This window comes from Drosophila arizonae, chromosome 2, assembly GCF_054131065.1.
Source record: "Drosophila arizonae isolate 15081-1271.41 chromosome 2, UAZ_ARI_1.0, whole genome shotgun sequence".
Classification (NCBI taxonomy): Eukaryota; Metazoa; Arthropoda; class Insecta; order Diptera; family Drosophilidae; genus Drosophila; species Drosophila arizonae.
Genome location: NC_142922.1, coordinates 7,349,458 through 7,369,547, shown reverse-complemented (window position 1 = coordinate 7,369,547; position 20,090 = coordinate 7,349,458). Strand labels below are relative to the sequence as shown.

Here is a 20,090-nt window from a genome sequence, read left to right as displayed (position 1 = left end):
CTTTGAGATGTACAATATGATAAAAAAGAAGTAAGAAGGCTCTAGTCGATAATTCTCGACTACGAAATCCCCTGAAGCCTTACAAGAATTGATATTTCAGTAATTATTCGCACGCATAAACACGCATGTGGGCTTACTATTACTATATTGTCGATAGACTATCCTCATGAAACTTTTAGAGCGTGATGATGTGTGTATGTGCTGAAGCATCTCTCTCTAGTCTCTAGTATTTGAAATACGCCTTTTACAAATATGTTGGTGAGGGGCTGGATATAGGGGTGGAGAGTGAATTTTGACAAAAATCGAAATTATATAAAACACAGTTAAAAGTGCATTTAAAATTTAGAAGCTCTAGCTCTAAAGGTGAAGGAGATATAGTAAAATAACTAGTTTTCGATAAGTTTTTTAATCGATAATAAGATATCGGTAGTAGTTTGCGATATATAGAGAAAAATTCGATATGCGCGTGATATACACGGACTTAGGAAAAAAGTCTCTAGCTCTTATATCTTCTGAGATTGACGCGTTCAAGCATACGTACAGACGGACAGGGCTAAATCGACTCAATCGTCGCCCTGATCAAGAATATATTTACTTTATGGGGTCTGCCACGCCTCCTTCTGCCTGTTACATACTTTTAAGAAAACTTTTATACCCCGATTTGCCATTTCAATGGGTTCAGGGTATATAAATGTGTATGAAACAGATAAGTCAAAATATATATGTAAGTATATTTTAATTTCTATTATTATTGCGTATTACGATCTCTTATTGTGTAAACTGCAATCAGGCATTTGGTGACACTCTATTCCTAATCTCTAACATGTGTGTGTGTGTTTTTTTTTTTCTGTTGCAGGGCATGCGTATGTCTGGCGAGAGCACGGAAATCATGCACCTGACGCACCTGGAGCGAGAGAGTGCAGGCGCTTACGCCTGTGGGGCAACGAATACGGAGGGCGAGACGCGCAGCTCCAGCCTCACGCTGAAAGTACAGTGTAAGTAAGCAGCTTTGCTGCGGCCAGGCTTGATAGAAAAATAGGTGAACTGTGTGAGCATGGCAGCCACTGACACTGCCAACAATATGATGAAATAACATGTCGAACGGAAGCGGAAGTTGCAAAATAAAATCAACTTGCTGCAGCTCGTGGCCATAGCAACAACAACAAAAATATACATATACATATATATTTGTAAGTTGGCAACTTGCGCAGCGGATGAGGAAATTGCTTAGAAATAATACATCGGCCCTCTGTGGCCGGCTATACGTGCGTACTTGTTTACAATTGTGGAATTGTTGCTGCCATCGGGCTAAATAACCGCCATTGATTTACACACAAAAGTTTCGGCCATAAATTTAACTCTCGCAGCGGCTCGGGCAACTTTTTTCATAAACCTCACGCACTGCCTTTGGGGATTTGGCTCTGCTGCTGCCTGCAATTTTTTATCGCAAGATTAATGTGCAGTGCATATAAAAACGATTGAACTGTATAAATCAGTTGATCAACGCAGACCTTCGTGTATACCGAAATTCTGAAGTGTTGCCCAAAATGAAGCCAAATGGAGCAAGCGCTGTCATCCCACGCAAATTGAATTCATTTGGCGCACCTTTCACACGTTACAGCTCCGAGGTGTGCCGAAAGATTGGGAATTTATCATAAATGGAATGGTCCTCTGTTTTGAGAAGAATATAAATTTAGTTCTATATTGTTGACATGGCAATAATGCAATAAACTTTAGTGGGACTTGAGTGAATTGAAAAACTCCAATTGGACTAAGTCCTCTCGCGATGAAAGAAATCTCATTCTATGTGATTTCTCTTATAATGAAATGCGTGCAACGAAGAGTTGCTTGAATGGAACATGTATATATGTATATGCATTATAAATCTTCTTTAGCCATAGACACACACACGCACAAACATAATCCTCTTAGTTGACGGAAATCTACAAAGGAAACTGAGTCATTTTTCAGTGCTCGCAAGTCGGAAATACGCTTTTTAAGCTATACGACAGTTAAAGTAGTTTTTATTTGGAATTATGAAAGTTTAACGCCTTGAGTTGTGGGCAACTTGAACTCAACTCACACACATTAGCAACAAGTACTTGTGCACACACACACACACACACGCAGACTCTGTTGCGAGACGTTTTAAACATATTGCGCTGAAATACAGGCAGCTTGTGATAACAGCAGCAAGTAATAAAGCCTCAAATACTTATCAGCCTTGCCGTGACTTACATACAAAGATGGCTTTCAGCGCGCGCACACAAACACACACACACATATAGCAGATGTGAATAGTGCACAGATGATGCGTCTTCATGCATGTAGAAATCCATGTTTGTATGGAGTACATATGTATATGTGGCAGACGGAGTTGCCTTGAGGGCTTGAGCGCTGCTTCCGCATATCTGTTCTCATTTTACATTGAAGTGAAAGTAAACTCGACAACATCTTCTCAATACCTGCTACACACACACACACACACACACACACAGACTGAGATTTACTCGCTTTTAAACATAAAGAGGGCAACAACAACGAGAGTCAGTACTCACGTTCATGAAACGGAAACATGTTAATTACTATGCTCAAGGCTATGTAGCTGGCACGACTTCCTCTTGGATTTAGTCTTCAGCTTAATGTTTTTTTATTTTTTTTTTTTAATTTTACTTTTTATTATTTTTTATTTTTGTTTGTGTACTTTGGCGTCCGGATGGCCAAACTCCGGCAGGGCGGAGACTGTTTACTTTCACGGCTGCTCTCATATCCGAGCGAGCCCTAAGCAGTGGCATTATAAAAGAAATGTTCTGCGGCTTAGCGACCTTTTCTGTGCGACACGACTTGATGAGATGATTTTGATTCTGTTTCCTTTTGCAGTCTCGCCGCGCTGTAAGCCGGGCTCGGAGCAGACATCCATTGGCGCCATTAACATGCACTCCATACAGGTGAAGTGCGAAGTGGATGCCGATCCGCCAGAGTCGGTCAAATTCAGCTGGACCTACAACAATACGCGCAATGTGTCGCCGGTAAGTGCCATTAGGCCAACTCCCGAATTGCATGTCAAATAAATTGAAACTAGGGACTGTGATTGCGAGGCGCCCAGTGCGCATAGTGCTCGGCTAAGAACTATCGATTCGCCAGGTGGAGGGCTGAGCCAGCCGAAGGTGGGCAGCTATTAGCAAAACTTGTGTTAAATACTCGGTAGCTGGAGCTGAAAGCTCGCACAGAGCACAAGGACACGAATCCAAACGGCAGACAGACTGAGCAACTTTGTACGTGACTGAATTAAAATTTAATCAAAATGTATAAATTGTGCAGTGGGAATGCCGAGAGCGTGGGAGTAGGAGTGCCAAACTGCAGCAAGGATAGAGAGAGAGAGAGAGAGAGAGAGTGAGTGAGAGAGAGAGAGAGAGGGAGGGAGACTGCGAGAAATTGAGCGAAAGACATGCATATGCGAAGCATTGGGGGACAGCTGTGCACAATAAATAAAGTAATTCATTTAGCTCAAAAGTTATTTGAGAATCTGCACGGAAATCCAGTGAGCAGAGCCACAAGTTGAGTCCCGCCTGGACCGCACTGAACTCAGCTTGGCTCGATGCGACTTATCCAACTGCATTGCAATAAAAACCTATTTGCCTTGAAATATTTATGCCAACTCAACTGCTCGAATGCTCCACTGCTCCACTGCTCCACTGCCTCGACTACCTCCACTGCCTGGACTATTCGACTGCCTTGGCAGGCTTCAATGATTTTGCTTACGTTTGCAGTCAAGCTGTAATCCATGCTCTTGTGCTTTCAGGTGCTGAACTCCCGGATACAATCGAATGGACTGACCAGCACTGTGACGTATCTGCCGCAAACCGACTCCGAGCTAATAACACTGGCTTGCTGGGCCAGCAATGCGGTGGGCCGGCAGACGGTGCCATGTCTCGTGCACATTCTGCCAGCAAGTAAGTAAAGGAAATTGTTATCATCTCAGACCCACTACCACCCCGCACCCCACACCACCCATCCCACAACTCGCCCATAGTCGTCTGCCTGGCTGCCTGCCTGCCGACATTGTGTGCAATTTAAACAAGACGCCGCCGGTGTTTGTATTGGTGTTGCTGTCAGACACTGGGCGTACATATATGTGTGTGTGTGTGAGTGGATGTATTATGCACATCTAAGGATCTACTTACATAATTGGTTACCTGCTGTGCATGTGTGTGTGTGTGTGTGTGTGTGTGCTGGCAGCCAGACAGCGGTCAAAACTCATAGCAAATAATCAGAGCGCGCGGTCTGCCTCAATTTCCACTTACAGCTCTTATTAAGCTTGTACGTTATTAAGGCAAACTGTGGGCGTGTGGAAGTATGGGCGTGTCCTGATGATGCCTTTATTTGCTCAAAATGGCGAAATGCAAATTTGTTGCCAATGCCAACCGTAAACTATCCTGCCATCGAGTTCATTATGAACAAAGTCTATCATCAACTCTCACTCTCTCTCTTTCTCTCCCTCTTGCTCTCTCTCTCTCTCTCTCTCTCTCTCTCTCTCTCTCTCTTCTGCAGATGCACCAGAGGCGCCAAAGGCCTGCGAACTGCGCAACGATACCGTCCTCGAGGTGGTCTGTGTGGCCGGCAGCGACGGCGGACTCACCCAATACTTCATGCTGGAGGTGGTGGGCGGGGATTTGCTGTACGCCAGCGAGTCGGCGACGGGCAAGGGCCAGTTCGGCGACACGAATGGCCAGGTCGACAATGAGCTGTCCACGCTCAACGATCAGGTGAGTCCCCAATTGAGTTCAAGCCAAATTTGCAACACGTGCCGGCGAGAGAGGCCGGACTGATTGAATTAAAATTATGTCATGGATGGGCTAGCGAGCGAGTGAGCCGGCGAGCTGATTCGCTCGAAATCCATATGGTCAATTAGTGTGCTCGTCCTTTCTGACTTTTCTGCTTGAATTATTAATGAATATGATTTTGAGTTGAGTTGAGTCGAGTCGAGGCGAGTGGTCCGGTCCGGTCCGGTTCGGTTCGGTCGTACGGGTTGAGCCACTAGGCTCAAGCGTAAAAAGGACAACATAATTAATGCTATAGATTGCCATCCGGGGCGAGCAGTTTAACCAACTGTGAGGACGCTGGATGACGGACGAGATGGAGGAGACGTCATCCATAAGCCAATGTGGCGAACACATGCTGAGTTATTAAATTATCTCTGTCACTCGTAAAAGAGAATATCATATGAAAATTTCATTTCATTTCGTTTGGCTGCTTTCAGCAACTTAAGTTAGCAGCCGGAGAGGTCCTGCAGAGGGGCAGTTGAGAGTCGGCAGAGGCGGGGCAGCAAGCAAACTGGGCAAGCTGACTTGCCACGCTGCTGAAGGGCTGGGCGGGTGAGTTTATTAGCAAAATAGCCAAGCGCAAAGCAACGACAGGTCGAGGAGCTGAGGCAGAGCGAGACGAGCAACGGATGATGCGCAGGACATGGACCAGGACATCTGACCGAGCGACGTTGGACGTTTGCAGCTTAAAAGTTTCACGCTAGATAAAAACGGTATACAGGAGGCGAAGCAGCAGCTTGTGTACTCAGTGGTGCGGTGGTGCGGTGGTGCGCTGGTGCGGTGGCTCGGTGTGGGTATGCATAAGCGCCGCAAGGACAACATAAATTACTTACGCTTACTTGAGTGGGAATTTGTGCGTAACCAACGAAGCTCACTCGATTGTGTCCCATTACGGCAAACGGATATTCAGTTTAAAATTTCAGACAGCGCTCTGGTCAGAATGTGGCTCTGCTGCCCCCATACAAGTCTCGCAATCTGAGCACATTTTTAGGCATGAATAATTATTTATCTGCTGTGTGTGTGTGTGTGTGGGTGTGTGGCCCAAAACTTGGCAACAAACAAGCATCGCATAGCTTACTTTGGCTCAGCCCAGGCATATGGCCAGCATATTATAATGCGACATATGTCTATCTAACATAAACATATCCATATATTTATATTTGTATTTATGTATATATTTATATCTACATATATGTACATGTATGTATTTACTTTGTTTTTTTGGCTCATTCACTTTGTTTCAGGCTACATCTGCACCCATCTTCCGCATGCAGGAGAACAGTCCACAATTTCGTTTGAATAATTTAGAGCCGGGACGTGAATATCAATTTTTAGTTTACGCCGTCAACGCAAAAGGACGCAGCGAGCCGCCGGTGGTGATTGAACGTGTGCGAGTCGCCGCCCAACTGGGACCATATGGTGAGTAACCAAGCCGATTCCGAATACAAAGGCAGACCCCACATAAAGTGTGCCAAAATATTTTCCAATTGCCTTTGCCAGTTGCGGGTCATTTTTTTTTTTCTTTTTTTTTTCTTTTTTTGGCAATGGCAATAAAGTTCGTCGAGTTGGGTTGCTGGTAGTTTGTAGTTGATAGCTGCCAGCAATCGACGTGGCTGTCTAATTCAACGCTTCAGTGCATTTTCAAATCAACGCAAGTTCAACAAAATCATCTTCAATCAGGCGCCGCGAAAACTGTGCGCAGGCACTGGCAAAAGCACAAGCAGAAACAAAAAAGGACCTTATGTCCTGGCTGCTTGCGAGGCGATGGGGCGATGGGGCGGTGGGTCTGTGGGGCTGCCTTGTAGGCTTGCTGTTGGAGACGCCCTTTTCTAATCCACTGACTGAGTTATGCAGCGATGCGTAAAGCATTTCAGCATTTTCCATCAATGCGGCAAGCGAGCTACGCATATTACGTATACGCAGGGGCGTGCCGCTACAGCCTCTTAATTTTTCCCATTCTTAACGACATAACGACAACTCTGTGCGCCTCTATGTGTGTGGTCACATGTGTGTGTGTGTGCGAGTGTGTATGTCATTGGCAGTGCCCTTGTTTATTTCATACCATCGAGCGAGAGGGCGAAGCGAAATTGCTTCAATTTTCCTTTTGCTTAACGGGAAGCCGTAGACACTTTGCTTTTATTGTTCGCCTCTCGCAGGCATTCGCATTCGCATTCGCATTCGCATTCACATTGACACTCGCACTCACACTCACACACTCATTCATTGCGTACATGCACGTAGGCAGCAGCGAGTACAACGTTGTCATTATTTTCATGTTGATTTTTATTTTTATCTGCATTTCCATTACCATTTTCATTTTCATTTTCGTTTTCGTTTGCACAGCCACACTTTTCTTTTCCTTCTTCTTCTTCCTTTTTTTGCCATTTCCATTGCCAGCTGGCCATAAATCACATATAATATTGACCGATTTAATGCGACTAATTGTGCCTCATACGCAAATGTTCAATTCAATGTGCGTTGCTTGCCAGCCAAGCCAAGCCAAGCCAAGTTCTCTTGCCTCACACTTCGGCGTCTCTGATGTCGTCCAAAACAATAAATGCGATTACCACGGAGCTACGCCTGCAGGCAGATCCCTTGAAAGCTTGATAGGAGTAATTTATGCGAAATTTTAACAGTGTGCCAGCCAAGGTCTGCCCACGCAGCTTCTATTATTCACACACTGCCGCAAATTGTGCTTCCGCAAGTGTATGTGTATGCGAGTGTGTGTGTGTGTGTATGTGAGTTACTTGCCAATAGATAGGCCAAAGACAGACAGCGCCGCCCTGGAGTCGCAATATTCACGTGTGAATAACGGCAAAGCCGTCGACGCCTGACGCTGATTTTTGCTGCTGTTGATTTAAATCAGTTTATGCCGAAATGAAACACGAACACATGGGGCTGAAATATTCGTATATTTCTTTTTATTTTTTATTTAATGAAAACCCGAGAAGGCTGCACAGCAAATAAATTGCCAAATCTGCCAAGAGAAAACAAATCTTTTAGCCCGGAGCCAGATGAAAGCAGATCTAAGCAACTGGTGAAAGAGAGAATAAATCAAAATATGCGAACGCAGTAGATACCCATTGAAAAAGCTTAGAATATATAATATGTTTTTTTAAGTGCTAAGCATAGCTCAAGCTGAAATGTTTATGTCTATAAATGTCTATAAACGAGCGACCTGTGCTTACATTCTCTGCATTTGCAGAGTATACAAGAAAAAGCTTAAAATTGGCCAAGAATATTGTTAAGAGAAGCGTTGGCAAAGGCCAACAACATCAATGGCAGCCGCACAACAACCTAAATTCAATTGAGCCGCAGGTGTAGGCAATTTCCACCTAAATGCTCGCCTTAAAAGCCAGACGAGAGCCACCAGCGCCACTGGAGCCAGCAGCAGGCCAACCACTTGGCAGTGTTTCAAATCGAAGCCCGCAAATGGAGCGGAAATGTTGCATAGCGGATAGAGGTGAAGGCGGCGACTCTTACTCCAGCTGGGGGCATCTAGGCACCTGGGCAGGTGGGCAGGTGGGCAGGCAGACAAGACGAATGAATCGCATAAATCTTGCCGGGGGATCATCTTACAAAGAGTTGGCTCCTGCAATTTCCGCCTCTAAAAATCTAATAAACATAAACAATGCCCCGTCGCATGTTGCTAATAATTGGCAAAGCTTTTGCAATCTGGAGCAATCAGTGTCTTGATTTCGTTGCCCTTGGCAGCGGAGAGCAATTAAAGCTCCATCGAGTAGCTGCTCGACCCTCACACAGGGCCAGGTCAATTGGGCTAATTTCAATTTTCAACACAATTTGCTATGGCAACGTGAACGAAAGCGAAAGAGAAAGAGAAATCGAAAGCGAAAGCGAAAGCGATAGCGGAACGACTTAATGCAAAGAAAACAAAAACATCCCCAATAAGAAATACAAATATAGAAAAGCAGAAACAGTTAAAGCAATCAGTTTAGCAACACACACACATACACCCGCGCGCGATGCCAAAATAAAACAAAACAAACAAATAAATAGCAATGAAACGAGAAAATAAAAGAAAGCGAGCAGAGCCAAAGATGAAAATGGGGAGCTGTGCCAAGGGCTGCTCCATGCTCCCCCTCCCACAGCATCATACTAATTTCGAGCAAATAACAAATCATTGCTCACCCCGGCCCAGCGGATGCCTGGGACTGGGTTGGCCCAGCAAAAACTATTTGATGTCTAACCTGCGTCCACTTTATGCTGTGTTTTATCTCACTTGCAGATGAATCTATACTCTCGGAGGATCCGACGCCCGCGGAAACCACGCATCATGTGGGCGGCAGCGGCAGCAGCGGCGGTGGCCCAAGCGGCGTCGGCGCCGGCGCCAGCATCGCCAGCGGCCCAGAGAAGGAGTCGACGCTGCTCATACTAGCCGCAGTCGTGGCGATAGGCGCCGTCATTGTGACGTCAATTATCGTGGCTGGCATTGTAGTTGTCTGTCGGCATCGGCCGCGGCCACCTGAGCCGCAGGAGGTGCGCAAGAGCATGCGGTAAGTTAACCACGAATACCCTGTAAAAGCCGAACCATTAAGGGGGAATGCCTCAAACGAAAGAGAGTAATGAATGAGGTTCAACTATTGATATGGAAGTCAGCATACCCTGTAGCTAAAAAGCGCAAGCACAGGATATCTCATAGTCGAGTCAGCGTATGTTTTGGGGTGAGCTCAGAGAGAAATTGATAATACAGTAATACAGTTATGAAGTCGAAGCTAAAGTGCCTGTAGCTAAAGAGACGAAGGTTTGTCGTGAGAGGGAATAGGATATTTCATAGTCGAGTCCGTTTGTGTTTTGAGGTGAGTTCCAGGAGAAACCAATAATACAATTCAATTATTGTTATTCAAGTCAGCATACCCTGTAGCTAAAGAGACAAAGGTTTGTTTGTATCTCGAGAAAGAACAGGATATCTCCGAGTTGAGTACTTTTTGATCAATTATTGTTATTCAAGTCAGCATACCCTGTAGCTAAAGAGACAAAGGTTTGTTTGCATCTCGAGAAAGAAGAGGATATCATCCTCGCGAAAAAACTGGATATCTCCGAGTCGAGTACTTTTTGATCAATAATTGTAATTCAAGCCCTACCCTGCACCTAAATAGGACAAAGCTTGTTTGCATAGGAAAATGAATGAGAGGAAAAGCCTTGCTTATATCTCGAGAGCGAACAGGCTATCTCATAGTCGACTTCTTAACTACTCCATGAGCTGAGCGCATGGAAAAACTAATAATAAAATTGTTTCTTCTGCTGTTGCGGCTATGTGTGCGAAAATAATTACAGCATTATTTATGTGGCGCACGTGGGCTGCAGCAGAAGTAGGTGCTGAAATGGGAGTATGAGCTGCATAAATAATTGCAACATATTTCACTGGCCCCCTTTGCTGATTACACACAATTAAGAATCACGTCAATTGCCAGAGACGAGTGCATATTAAGCTGCACAGCTGCCACGGGTTCAAGACTTGAGTCTTTAAACTCGGCCATGGGCACAATTGGCAGGGGCTTCGCATCAGGCTCATTAAACATTTCGCACGGCAATGGCTGAATCGATTAGCCCGCAGCCATAGACCCGAAGCCATTCGTCGGGCCGGGCTAAACAAAGAGCACGCAGCTGCCCACTAAATTATGCTTAGACTGTAATTAAATTAATTAAACCTGCACCTGACTGCGTACCACAAAAGACCAAGAGAAAAGAATCGAATTGAACGACACTAGCCCACACCTATTTCTGTGTCTGTGTGTGTGTGTGTGTGTGTGTCGGTGTCCTGTCCGGAAGAGGAAGCCGGCAGCCCTGACACTGTCGCACCATCAACTAAGTTTCATTTAAGATAAGAAATCAGCGTTAATTTTGAAAGGGTCGCACGGCAGAGAGAAGATAATTAAGCAGCTGCTTAACCTGCCTGTGACTCGTTCGCTCTCTCTCTCTCTCTCTCACTCTCTCTTTCTCTCACTTTGTCAACTGTCAGCTGCGGCCCAGGTCTGTGAGGCTGTGTCTCTTCCAATGAAAGACAAACTCTCGTTGCCAGTCAAACTGGGTGCGTGAGTGGGTGTGCCACGCCTCAGCCGAGCACCCGTTCAGTTAGCCGAGTATACTTTTTGGCCTCATCCGGCTATTGGCCATCGTGCCACATTTGTACTGTCACTTAATCGTATCAGGTGCCCGATTATGGAGCGAGCACCACCGCAAGACGTGCCACCCGAGGCTTGGGTACAGGCAACAGAATCAAAGCAGAGTCGAGAGAGATTATTAATTATGAAACTTTCAAAAACTTGACTGGCCTCTCTCTCTCTCTCACTCTCTCTCTCTCACTCTCTCTCTCTCTCTCTCTCTCTCTCTCTGCTCTGCTCTATTACATAAAAGCGCACCACATGGGAGTCATTAAATACTCGCTTTACATACTCAAATAGTGAGGCGCAATAATAGAATATAATTGCAGACTCTCATTTCATTTATATCAGAATGACTACTGTACATGAATAGATCAATGGTTTACAACTTCAATGACATTTAGAGATAGCTAGCAAATAACTGCGGATCAGTTCTCGATGTCTGCAAAAAATAATTTTTACTGCGATTTCGAGCAAAAGCTCAGAGAGCAACCAACTGAGTCTGTGCATTCTCGTTCCTTCCAGTTCCTGAGTTAGATGAAGCAAAAAGTCTTTGGTATATGTAGTGTAGGTATGTGAGAGTTGACCACGAATAGATCGCTTACCGAGACCCAAAACGAAAAGGAACGAAGGCACCTGCTCAGAGCGGGAGCGACAGAATATGATTCTTCTCTTTGATACGCGAGCAAAGTGTATAGAATCAAGCAAGTAACAGTAATTTGCAAGCTATGCGTGTAGGTGTATTGACCCTTCGACCCTTTTACTAGGTGCAGGTGTATTAACCCTTGACCCCCCACACATTGTTCTCATGTGCGCTACAGCATAAATTTTAGCGATTTGTCTCTTGTGTCAAGTCATAGTGCAAATATTTGAACGCCCACACGTACACACACACTCTCACACCCAGACGCACACTCTTACACCCGCGCGTCTGCAGCTTGATGGTGTGCGGGTCCAGTTTCAACTGATAAGCGCTCGTCGGATTTAATTACCACATGCGCCAAGCGTGGTGCAAAATGAGTTAGGGCTAATCAGGGGAGAGCCAGATTGGAATTGGGTCCAGTTAAATGCGCGTAATCAGCCAATGCGGTATTGCGTATACGCCACGTGCAACGTGAAAATATGACACGGCTGGAAAAGTAACAGCATTTGATCCCATGTGACCCGCCCCCAGCTAGTTGTTGTTGTTGTTTTTGTTGACCTGTCGCTTAGGTTGAGCTGCTTCAGTTTGAAACAAACTTGTCGCAGTGCACCGAAAACAAGTGGACGACGCGTCGTCCTGGGAGCTATTCGAAAGTTGTTGTCGGGCACAGCTCGCTGGGCAAATGTGTTTGTAAAAAATGTATTAATAGATTTCTGCAACTTGTTTTTCTCTTTTCTCTCTTTTCCCCACAGGCCGGCGCGCAACGATGTGCCCTCCATGTACATTGAGGAGGACGAGCTGAACGAGCTGGAGGAGGGCGGCGGCCGGGCAGCAGAGATACGCGCCCGCATCACACCTGCCAGCTCGCACCTGTGCCACGGTGCTGGAGCCATGAGCGCCACCGGTGGCGGCAGCGGCGTCAGCGGCGGAATCGTGGGCGTCGGCGGGCCACATCACTACATCTCCGAGAGCTTCATCCAGTACGCGCAGCCCAGTCTAAACGGTACTATTCCAAAATCTATACTCAACAAACTGTAGCCAGTAGCCATAGCTAATAGTAATCTAGTAATCTAGTCCGACTCCTTCTACAATTATGATTTAATCTATGTATCTCGTAATTAGCGCTCTTTTGCATCCACTTGGTTTGCTCTTTACCTCTTGAGTTCTGTTTGGAATCGCACTCCGTAAATTAGTTCTATGCATAGCTTTAATTGATTGATTGCTGCAATTGAATGAAACTGTTTCCAACTCTGAATACTGAATACTGTAAATACCTGTTTGATATTCATGCACTCGCATCACCAATGCGAATACGTATTAATGTGTAATTTTATCGAGTAACTCTATGACCTATGTTTATGTTTATTAGCCAAATATCAGCAATGGATGAGAAATCAAATTAATAAAATGCCAATGCGACTGATGATTCGGTTCATCAATGAGTCCATCTATCATGCGATACGATTTTATTTTCCCATATTTTACCAAATTAATTTTAAATAGCTTCAAGTGCATGTGAGTTTAGATTTAATTAGTTGTAAATTGACTGAAATGGACGACGCGTTTGTGTATATTATTTGTGGTTAATATTGCGCACATATCCACTTTCATATTGCACACGCACACACATACACATGCACTCACCAATTCAATTATAATAAGTTGCAAATCATTTATAATATATATTTTGAAAATGATCTAATTGGGCATTTTTCGATTCGCTAAGTAGCTTATAATATAATATAATATAATATATTTTAATTAGTGCACATCGAAGCCATTTAACGTTCTCATTTGAAGTGAATCATTTAACATGCTTAACTTTGTAGAGCAGCACTTGCAGTCTGTACTTACATTGTAGCTGGTGTGGGGCCCCGACTGTATTTAGAAATAGCTCTCTTCAAATTTTCCCTCTGCAGAGACTCTACTCACTCTCTCTCTCTCTCACTCTCCCTCTGTCTCTCTCTCTCTCCCTTTTTTACTATGTACCTCTCCTGTTGGTTGTTTTTAGCTCATCACCAAATAACATAGTTGAGTTTTAGAGTTGAGGGTTTAAATACCTTGAGTAATACTTAAAGCAATGTAGTGCACACAGATTCTTTCGTAAAATTGCAATTTTCACCAACCTTTTACTATTGTACTGCTACAACCCCCAACCACCCCCGCTCACCCGTTATCTGTGTCACCACTAACGATGCATTCAAACACTGTTACCGCTAACCCATCCTAGGCGACGTGCTGCTACCTTTGCTTGTTACTGCCAGCCAGCCGACTAGCCGCTACCACCGAGCCGTTGCCCCGCTCACCCACTCGGCCACAATGTCGGACGTGGTCGTGGCCATGCCCCACCCGACTGCCGCAAAGCTATGTGCAACGGCTGCCGATGCAGCCGCCTGGCCGCCCGAATGTATGCAAACTGAATTTTATACAACCAAATCTGTGCACAAAACCTGAAAGGCAAGAACCATTGCAGAGAAACAAAAACGATTCTACAACACACAGACACCGACACACACACACACGCACACGCACACGCACACTTCATAACTGCAACAGGAGCAACAGATTGAGCTTTAGCTGGGTCTCAGTCATGCGGTGCTCCACTCTGCACCACCTGCACACGACGATTCATCAAGACTTAAGTCGAGCAAAAGACTTCTCAAATACTCTTTGGAGTATCAGAATTCAAATGAAAGCACAAAAACTACTTGATTTCACAATTTTTTTGTCACACTTCACACTCAACTTCACTGCTTTCGAATGCTTCACTTTTGCATACTCTATTCACTGCAGAGAAAGGGGGATTCGAATCATATGAATACCATTCATAAACAGCTCAGCATAGATTGAATTATTACATCACTCAAAATTAAATCATTCAGAGCACTTGGAATGACTTATTTTGCAATCGAATTTTAATTCGCACTCATTACAGGGTATTTGGCAGTCGTGTTGCAGCTCTTGTGGTGTCATATTTTCAATTCGTCTGTGTCTTTTGTGGATGACTCTGTCCCTGGCATTTTCTCTTTATTGTGTAAATTTTGCTACAAAGCCACAAATTTCTTTTAATTGAGGGAATTTTGGCAATTGTTGTTGGTATTCCTGCTGCCCAGAAGGAGCCGTAATTGCTGCAGCAGTTGCGACGCAGAAATGAAGAGTCTTTTAGCCTTTTACTTCGGTTAAACGTGATTGCAGTTCAATGCTCCTGCTCAACGGTAACCAGGCTCTATAATAGATACTTTACAAACAGTTAAAGCATGGGCAAAGGCAATAGGCAAAATGCAGGAGAAGAGCTCGCCCAGAATGGCTTTCGAGAGTCAAGTCATCTCATGGCTGGTCGGAGGCCAATGCAAATGACAACAACAGGAATAAAGGAATCAGCCACACAACAAGTGACAGGACAATGGCGCACTTGCATCTTAAATATTGTATTTAAAAAGGACAAACGCAGCAGGCAACTGCAGGACTCACTGCACGGCCACTGTAGAGCCGCTTGGCTCTTCTTTGAGTACATTTCGCTCGCCAAGGACAATGCTGGCAGCATGCCAGTAATCGAATATCGAAATGTTTGGCATTGTTGTGCTCACAGCTAATAAGGGCTAAAATATACATATCATATTAATACAGATTCAGTTTCTAAAAATGCTTTACAAAATATGCAAGAGCTACACTAAAGTCGAAGGAGTTGATACGAGAGATAGCTAAGAGGTTCATTTATTTATTTATTTTTATTTATTTATTTTTTTTTTTTTTTGTATGTAACAAGATGTAAGATTTTGTTAAAACTGGAATACGATGCGGCTGTTTCCTATTTTTGCCATTTTTTTAGTGCTCGCTTCCACTGTGCCTGTGCTTTATCGACGCAGCTATGTAGTCGCTGTGTATTGGTAGCTCTGCGAGTGTGTGTGTGCGTCGACAAAGCCCTTTGGACATGTTGCAGCAATACGAGCACACTCACACACACAGATACAGACACATAGAGAACTTGCAAAGTTATATGCAAATACTTGCTCATATCTAGTGCTCGTATATTGCACGCTCGGAGAGTGCAGCAAACAAATTTGCAGAATTTGTTGCTCGCTCTGTTTATTTTGCGAGCTCTTGTATACTTTGTTTTTACTTTTGAATTGCATAAATTTCAATTATGTATTGCAAAAGCACTAAATTAAAAGGCACAAATACGAGTGTATGCACGCGCTCGCACACACACACACACACACACACACGCACACATAACATGGCAGTATGTCAACATGGCAAATGCAAATATTATTTAATGGGCAGATGTGACGTATACGTGATATTATTTTTAATTTAATCCGGCCGCCCTTTGGCGCTGTCCTCCCGCCTCGTGCAAAACTCACAAATTAGCTACATTTGATTTTGTCAACGATTTAATTTGCTGCTTTTTCAGCTTTCTCTTTATTATGCTCGCTTTTCATGAATTTTGATGGTTCGCAGGCCCGACAACTTTTAATTTATAGGCGCCCCAGGCAGCCAGCTGCGACATGCCACGCGGCCTCTCACATTTGACTGTCAAGCGTAGCGCGCGTAACGCTGCTGCAAGCGTATTTGTACAGCCCCTCACCCTCACCCCCGCGTCGCACTCTGACGCAGACATAAAACAAGTTGACTTGTTCCTGCTTACAAGACACTAACAAGTGCCAAAGTCAGGCTGAAGTGTGCAAAACCTGCGCATAAAAAAAATTAAATAAAATAAAATAATAATAATACTGAAACTGTTTAAAGTTGGTCTTGTTGAAAATACCCTAAAGCTAACAAAAAAATACTGCATATGACGCAATTAGAGACTCAAAGCATTTTTAATTCCGCTTTCAATGGCTTTAGATTGGCAATTTTGTGGGCACGTGAAAAAGGTTGACATGAAATGAAAGAGACGACAGCAAAGAGATTATACGAAACATATGCATAATAAAAAATACAAAAAGTACATCTGAATGGATGAAAGTGATCTTACTCACCGATATTATTCATTTGGGATTTTTGATTGTATTTCTGTTGATATGTTGCCTCTAAACTGAAGGCTATTGATATTAACTTCTCGGTGATCTTGTTACCTGTGCTGCCCTCTCTTACCTGTTACCTGTAATTACAAGGGGCTTTTAGTTATACGACCTGCCTTTACGTGTCAGCCCGCTCGCATTTCTGCCAAACTTCTTCTATGCACTTATGTACTCCGAGGGCGCATAGTGCATAACTGAGACTCAGACTCAAAGATAGCACTTAGAGCGCACTAATTCAAGTGAAAGAAGTGAGCTACTCTTATGTGTGCGTGTGTGTGTGTGTGTGTGTGTGTGTGTGTGTGTGTGTGTGTGCGTGTGTGTGTGTGTGTGTGTGTGTGGTACACAGCCCCCATGGCTGTCAGCATTCAGCGACTGCTGCTGTTGTCATTAGCCAACATTTTTAATTGCATACGGTCCCGCTAGGTGGCGCCCACGTCGCAAATTGAATGAAAGGTGGGTCAGCTGAGATGCTGCTGCCCCCGCGGAGACTGTTGCTGCCTCTGCTGCTGCCTCTGCTGCTGCTGTTACTCCTGCTGCTTGTGTGAGTTAAGCGCGTGTTTTCTTCATATACAGCGAACTTCGAGCGCAGGCAAATACGTTTGACTTTTTCAGCTGACATACACAGTTGTATCAGTGTGTACGTGTACGTGTGTGTGTGTGGATGGGGTATAGTGTATAGAGTATATGTATTTATATACATACATACACTTAAGTGTTTGTTTTTGCGTATGTTTCTTTTTTTTTTTTTTTTGTGCACATTTGTTTCGTTTCATGCTGCAACATTCATTTTGCTCGACTTTTTGTCTTACGCTCGTTGTTGTTGTTGTAGCTTCTGTCGCTGTGTGGACGTTTGTTTTGTTTGTCATGCGTCGCTTCGCCAACTGGGTAGCATTTGTGTAGCTGTCCTTGAGCCTTTGCTTTCTGCGCCAGCTGCCGCACACACACACACATGCACAAAGTCAGACTGAAAGACAGAGGGAGCAAGAGTGAGAGGCATATTTGAGTATGTGTGTGTGTGTGTGCGGGCTGGCTTGTTTTTGAGTTCTTGTACACTTCACTGGCACTCGTCTAATTAGACAATGTTGAGTCTGGGCCCGCAGTGGCTGCCAGCGAAATGGATGCTTGCTCGAGACGACTAAGAGCCATCATTTGTCGCTGCTCGCTTTAAGGCGCCTTAAAGCATGCTGTAAAAAGCAGCGATGGCTGCTTTGGATGCCTTGGGCGTTTGGGCATCAACTTTGATGTCTGTGGGCCAGCCACACGAACTGCCACACAATTTGCTTTGGCAACATTGTTGATGCGGCCTATGCTGGCACACGCACACACACACACACACACTCGCACACGCACTCGCACCCACACAGGGTTACTCTGTGCCGCCACTTCAATGTCAACGCTCATTCATTTGTCGCCGCACTTCCGCTCCGCTTGCTCCATTTGCCTTTGAGACCCAGGGCTGGCAACATTTTTGCAACTTTTGACATTTTTAATGCTGCCAGGCATGGCGTGAAAGCAAACGTGAAAGGCCACAGACACGCACACACACCAACACACACACACGCATACACATATATACAAAGTGTGACGCCATTTGAGGGCTGCTTTAGTTTGTGCGTCTTTATGACTCAAAGACGCCGCACAAATGTGACATAAAAGGCGATAATAATAAAATATAACACAGGGCGCTGTGACACTGCGAGCCTCAAATAACATACTGCAAAATCGTAAACAACGTTGCCGGCAGTCAGCGCTAGATGGCGCTTCAGTTTCACTTGACCCACACTCAAACTCAAACTCGAACTCGAACTCAAACTAACTTAATGTGCAGGCGGCATGGGCGGGCAGCACAATAAAATGAAATCGGACATAAATGTGCGATAAAAATTAAGAAATTGTTGAATTATTTTATATTTACGAGCCAGCTGGTCTCAGTGCCGGTGTTTGGGGGGAATATTAATATTTATATGTTGCTGCTCCTGCTGCTCCTGCTGCTGACGCTAGTCCTGCTGTTGTCGTTGTTGTTGCTGTTGTTGTCGTTGTTGTTATTGTTTTTGTTTTGCTTTTTTGCTTGGTTGTTGCTCTTATCGGCGCACAGTTGGTCACGCTTTTGATATTTGCTAATAGTTACGATATCTTTGTTCTTTTTATATATTTTTCATTTGCTGCCAAAACAATTTGCAACTGTTATATGATGTCATTTTGCAAGTGCTGTAAATTTCAGCCAAACTGAAAATAAAACCAAGCAATAATAATAATAATAATAATAATTTTAATAATAATACAAGAGACAATGAAACAAGCTAAACTAATCGGTAAACACAATTTGTACTTTTATTTCTCTTTTCACTCGCAACCATTTGACTCTCTCTTTCTCACTCACTCACACTAACACTTGCGCATTATTCATTTATAATTTTATCACACTCACACATACACGCACACACCCACTCGCCATTGCTGTTGATTTCGTTTTATGCCAACCAACCAAAGTGTATATTGCAGACCCAGATCTGATATTGCCGCGCGGCGAATTGGAATTTACGACTCTGGATCCCACGCTGAAGTAATTGTAAAATGTAATAATACCTAACCGCAGCGCATACTACATAGCCACGCCCATAGCCCCACACGCCCAGTCCGTCTCATGCTGCACCACGCGAAGATAAACGAGACGTCGCCACGTCGTACATTAGCCAAAATATTATTGATGGCCATCTCATTTTACCTAGCTGTAAATTTTTAGCCTAAATTTAAATATATTAATGTCAAAGGTAAACGCACACGCATGCATATTTATAAATCTATATTTACATGTGTGTGTCTGTCTGTCATACACATGGGATAAGCCCTTCTTTTTGTATAAGTGTCGGACGAACTGCAAAAGCAAAAATCAAACACAAATAGAAACCAAAAAAAAAAAAAGAAACAAAAACAAAAACAAAAACAAAAGGAAACCAAATCGGCTTTGCCACTCTATAAATACACTGCAATCTTGTAACTGAAATCAAAACTTGAATATTGTAAATACTATTAAATACTCCACACACATACACCCACACACACACTCACATTTTTATACAAAGATAAATACTAGAATAGCGAGCGATTTCAGCAGGCGCCAACTACTGTACATAGATAAGGGAGAGTCATGAATCAAATCGCATTTAACTGTTAAATTCTAAATGTAATTGAAATAAATAAGTCAGTTATTAAACTAGTTTTAAGGCCAGGCCGAGTCGCTGTGGGCCAACTGTGTGTCTGTGTGTAATTCAAGTATTCAAATTGTAATTAAACTCGAAGGAGGAGCAGAACGAGAAGCAGACGAGAGCCAAACGCTAAATCAAATCTCATCAAAATTAAGTAAGCAGCTAGCATTGTAACTAAGTAAAGTACTCAACGTATGCTAAGGTCGAAACGAAATGTTTATAGGAGAATATTCGAGTAGCCGATCTCGAGAGCCCAGAGTTGCTCACATTTG

The 20,090-nt window shown here is 44.0% G+C and overlaps 1 protein-coding gene across 9 annotated transcripts in view; it reads left to right on the top strand.

Annotated features, from left to right (window-relative positions):
* side (motor axon guidance molcule sidestep) overlaps positions 1–19,571 on the top strand; it is a 75,356-nt gene extending 55,785 nt beyond the window's left edge. The window contains exons 10-19 of one of the 9 annotated variants that reach the window (XR_016268679.1): positions 857–995; positions 2,881–3,029; positions 3,803–3,953; positions 4,552–4,766; positions 6,068–6,242; positions 9,070–9,337; positions 12,341–12,591; positions 13,819–13,995; positions 18,819–18,924; positions 19,115–19,571. Coding sequence is in view for 6 of the 9 variants with exons in the window: in XM_018000289.2 (XP_017855778.1) it covers positions 857–995; positions 2,881–3,029; positions 3,803–3,953; positions 4,552–4,766; positions 6,068–6,242; positions 9,070–9,337; positions 12,341–12,591; positions 13,819–13,995; positions 19,115–19,179 (1,590 nt within the window). In the remaining 3 variants the exon portion in view is untranslated. Of the gene's footprint in view, positions 1–856; positions 996–2,880; positions 3,030–3,802; positions 3,954–4,551; positions 4,767–6,067; positions 6,243–9,069; positions 9,338–12,340; positions 12,592–13,818 lie in introns of all 9 variants that reach the window. The other 8 variants (XR_016268680.1, XR_016268678.1, XM_018000289.2 and 5 more) reach the window with 8 other exon arrangements.
* The last annotated feature ends 519 nt before the right edge of the window (positions 19,572–20,090 follow it).